The sequence below is a fragment of the Vigna umbellata genome, chromosome 3, assembly GCF_029865625.1.
Source record: "Vigna umbellata cultivar VRB3 chromosome 3, Vumbellata_1.0, whole genome shotgun sequence".
Classification (NCBI taxonomy): Eukaryota; Viridiplantae; Streptophyta; class Magnoliopsida; order Fabales; family Fabaceae; genus Vigna; species Vigna umbellata.
Genome location: NC_142167.1, coordinates 7,982,008 through 7,986,494, shown reverse-complemented (window position 1 = coordinate 7,986,494; position 4,487 = coordinate 7,982,008). Strand labels below are relative to the sequence as shown.

Sequence of the window (4,487 nt, the reverse complement as noted above, 5' to 3'; positions counted from 1 at the left end):
AAAAATAAAAATAAAAATTTAATTTATATTTTATTAAGTTAAATTTAATTAAAATTAACATTAATTTATATTTTACAAGATTAAATTTAATTAAAATTAAATTTATATTTATATTTAATTTAATTTATATTATATTTTTTTAATTCTATTTAAATTATTTTAATAATTTATTAAAATATATATTTTTTTAAATATTTGTGGGTATCCGCGGATATCCACGGGTTTTAAAATACTCGCGGATATTTTTTTAAGCGGGTATCCATGCGGGTAGCGAGTCGGGTAACGAGTGGATTATTTTTTGTCGGGTCAGGTTGCGGGTAGGCACTATCCGTCCCCGACCCGACCTGTTACCATCCCTAGGTAAGAATAGATATATTTTAACTAAACAAAATTGTGATCTAAGATACATTTTTAGTGTTTTTCTTAATTTACAAGTTTTCTTTTATCTCTTAAACAAATTATATGTTAAAATGTGGTAAGTTAAAATAACTAAAGTATGCACTTCAAGCGATTATTATCGAATAAAAAAACTTTTCAATCAATTAAAATAGAATATTTTGCAAAAACTTTTTGTGTATATGTGTTTAAGTGATTTTAGTCACTTGATTGTAATTAATTAAAAGTTCTTCATTTGCACTTACAATCTAATATAAACTCAATACAACCTGTGAATCAAAGTTTTAATCACTTATACATTGTTAATGTTGTTGAAAACATAAATAATTATCTGTAAGTTTTTTTGAAGTTTCTATGTAATCAAGCCTATTTGATCAAGAAATGCCTAAACATCAAATCTATAGTTTTTATCTTAACAACTAATACACATCAAATTAAGTTGTTATACTCATTCTACAAAAATTATATGCCAAAAATATTTTTAAATAAGTACAAATAAATGTCTATCAAAATCTTATTTTATCATTTCATCTTTAAATATATTATTATTTATTTTAATTAAAAGTTAAGCACATTAACTATATACATTAATTTCCTTAAAAAATATTATATATATATATATATATACTAGTGAATTTAAATGTAAAGATAAACAAATTTCACATTTGTGTCATTTTGGTCACATTATCATCTCACTAAAATAAAGGACAACGATGACTTGTTTTTTAAAGTGTGGCAAATTTAACAACATCTAAAATAGAAGAGGGAGTGAAAAAAATAACAATTGTGAGATAAAATAAGTCAATAAAATTTTAAAAAATATTGGTTCGCCATAAATGTATCTTGAATATAGTACGTTATCCCATTTCATTGTTGACAAACTAAAAACAGGTAAATTAACTCTTTGTCACCTCTAAATAAATATGTTAGTTAATTTTTTTTTAATTAACATGTTCAGAAACAAAGATATATAATGAAAAATTTAAGCAAATGGAAAAAGTTATATGCAAATCTAACATGAAATCTTTAGAAACTTTTATTGATTGGATTTCATGTTTTTCTTAAGTCTATCTTCATTTTCTTTTTTCCAAAATTTTTTAAAAAGAGAATTTACTTTTCTTTTGTTACTAAGGTATCCTTTCTAGTGGTCTTATTTATACTTATCTCATACATTTAGTTTAGGCATATTATTTTCTTCTTATAATCATACACACTTTGATTTTACTTATTAGATGTTTGATTCTTTTTATGTGCTTTTCTCAAGTATAAAATGGTTTTCATAGTTATGTAACGTATCACTTGAAATAATCTTTTACATATATTTTATCATCTCGATTTTAGTTTGTGCATCGCCATTTTACATCACATACAAGAGTTTCTTCAAAATAGTTTATAGGCATGAAATATTTTTCTTCAACAAATTACATTCCACTCAATTATGTTACTTAATTTAAAATAATTACTTGTTGATTTGAGACAGACTTCATATAGCAAAACTTATTTATTTCGTAATTGTTTTTTCCTATTTATTGTCTATAAAAACCATGTTTATTATTTTGTTCAAATATTTCTGATTAAAAGATATTTTTTTGTAGTGTTAATCTAAATTTACAAAAATGGGAAAAGCTTCCTTGTCTAATGAGGTGAAGACAATAGTTTTAGTTGGACGTACTGGTAATGGAAAAAGTGCAACAGGAAACAATATTCTTGGAAGAAAAGCCTTCAAGTCAAAGATAAGTTCATCTGGTGTAACAAGTGTTTGTGAATTGCAGACAACTGCAATGAAAGACGGACCAATTATTAATGTTATTGACACCCCAGGTGAACCATCTTAATTTTATCATATACAAACTTAATACTTAATATTCAAGTTTCTAAAAATATATGTTTATCTCTCATAATTTTTTATCTTTACTCTTCTATTTTTTCAAAATTTATTATTACATGTTTTGGTCTTTGTCTCAATATTATATTCATAAAAATATTCTTACTATTTCATGTCCTAATATTTGTGAATATATTTTTATTTTTATTGCATGCATTTGTGTTTTTGCAAATATATAGCAATTTCCATTTGTAAAATAAAGTTAAAAATATAAAATAAAAACTATTAAAATAATTTTTGGAGGAAAAATATATTTAATTATGAATCTAAAGCTTAACAAATTTTGTAGGGTTATTTGATGGAACTCAATCTGTTGGAAAAGAAATAGTCAAATGTATTGATTTGGCTAAAGATGGAATTCATGCCATCACTTTGGTGTTTTCTATTAGAACTCGTTTTTCTGAAGAAGAACAAGCTACTTTTCTTACCTTACAAGCTTTATTTGGACACAAAATTGTTGATTACATGATTGTGGTATTCACGGGAGGAGATGAACTAGAAGACAATGAAGAGACACTTGATGAGTATTTAGGTTCTAATTGTCCACCATCTCTTCAGGTACTACGATGAGTTTAATTAACAAATACAATTTTTTATTATTAGGGAGGAAATAAAATCTATACAAATAAATAAGCATATTTAATAACATATGAAATGGTATATTGATTGCATGATTGTATCAAAGTCCATGATTACTATTAGATTATGTTGATTATGATGGAGGTTGATATTATTGTAGGATATACTCACTTTATGTGGCAATCGAAAAGTACTTTTCAATAATAGGACTAAGGACGAAAACAAGCGATTGGAACAAGTTCAACAACTTCTTAATCTGGTAGATGCAGTTATGTCACATAATGCTGGACAACCCTTTACAAATGAGTTATTCAAAAGATTGAAGGTGAAATTTTTATAAATTTTTTAAAGCATTTATGAAATATTGATATTTTGGTATGAGTGAGTTATAAGTTCATCACTTGCTCTTACAGGAGAAAGCAACTGAAACTGAAAAGGCAGAAACATTGGGAATTAAAATGCAACTTCAAAAAAGATATGATGATGAGCTTAAACGAATGACCGATTTGGTACATTACTATACATTATACCTTCTAATATTTTTTAATCTACTTGTTAAAGGTTTAATATATTATTATTTTCTTAATTTTCATTCTTATACATTCAAAATAATAATATTATTTTTGAATATGTAGATTGAATCAAAGTTGAATGAAGAAATTTCAAAGCTTAGAAAAATGTTAGAAGAAGAGACGATTGCTAGACTTAAAGCTGAGGAAAATTACAAAGCAATCCAAACTTCATCTAATAAGGAAATTCAAAAACTGAAAACGGATCTTGAAGAGGCAAATAAAAGAAAAACACGTGGAACATGTGTCATTATATAATTCTGATACCTTCTAATATTTCTATTTTACCTCTGTGATTGTGATTGTGAGTGTTTGTATATTGTTTATTTGCTAAGTATTTCCATGTAACTAAATTACATTTGGGTTACATTTCTTAATTTGTCATAACTCCTATATCATTGTGTTTACATTTTATTTCATATTTATTTTATTATGCTTATATAATTTATAACGAGATATTTTCTTTTATATTTCTCTCCTCTTTTGTTTTTGTATATATTTGCTTTAATTTTATTCTATATTCTTTCTTGTTTCAAACTTTTTATCTACACAGAGAACATATAATAAAGTTAAGTAGATTAAAAATGCAAAAATTAACTAGAAAACTAAAATTACATTTTGATATAATTTACAATAATACCTTTTAAAAGGTACATGATTTTTTTATATGTTAATGTTGAATGCGATGATACAATTCGAGTTTTTTTTTCTCCATAGGTTAAAGTTTACATTTTAAGGAATCATTTTAAAATAAAATGATTTAAAATGAAAAAGGAATGAAATATAAAAATAAAGTAAATGTGTGAAACTAAAAAAAAATGAAAAGGAATTGTTTAATCAATCACATGTCAGGAGGTTATAATGTTAGAAAAGATAAGCTTATTGGTTTGCGAAATATGTTTATCTAAAACGGGGTTTATCTTTTAAAAACATTTTTTATAACATTTTAACATTCATCTTCGTGTCATTCTGTGATTGGTTCATATTGATATTTATGATTATTATTATTGACTCTGGAATAATTTTGAATCAATCATAGAATGACACGTACATAATGT

The 4,487-nt window shown here is 24.5% G+C and overlaps 1 protein-coding gene across 1 annotated transcript; it reads left to right on the top strand.

Annotated features, from left to right (window-relative positions):
- Window positions 1-1,700: 1,700 nt before the first annotated feature.
- On the top strand, window positions 1,701-3,836 carry LOC148201543 (immune-associated nucleotide-binding protein 9-like). The gene is made up of 6 exons (XM_088111050.1): window positions 1,701-1,792; window positions 1,992-2,217; window positions 2,571-2,839; window positions 3,021-3,185; window positions 3,274-3,369; window positions 3,496-3,836. The coding sequence occupies exons 2-6, from the start codon at window positions 2,013-2,015 to the stop codon at window positions 3,685-3,687; spliced, it is 927 nt and encodes a 308-aa protein (XP_087967176.1). The 5' UTR covers window positions 1,701-1,792; window positions 1,992-2,012; the 3' UTR covers window positions 3,688-3,836.
- The last annotated feature ends 651 nt before the right edge of the window (window positions 3,837-4,487 follow it).

Coding starts and splice junctions, on each gene's coding strand:
- LOC148201543 (XM_088111050.1), top strand. CDS start 2,013: ATGGGAAAAGCTTCCTTGTCTAATGAGGTGAAGACAATAGTTTTAGTT. Junction 2,840..3,020: donor ATTGTCCACCATCTCTTCAG/GTACTACGATGA, acceptor ATATTATTGTAG/GATATACTCACTTTATGTGG. Junction 3,186..3,273: donor AGTTATTCAAAAGATTGAAG/GTGAAATTTTTA, acceptor TTGCTCTTACAG/GAGAAAGCAACTGAAACTGA.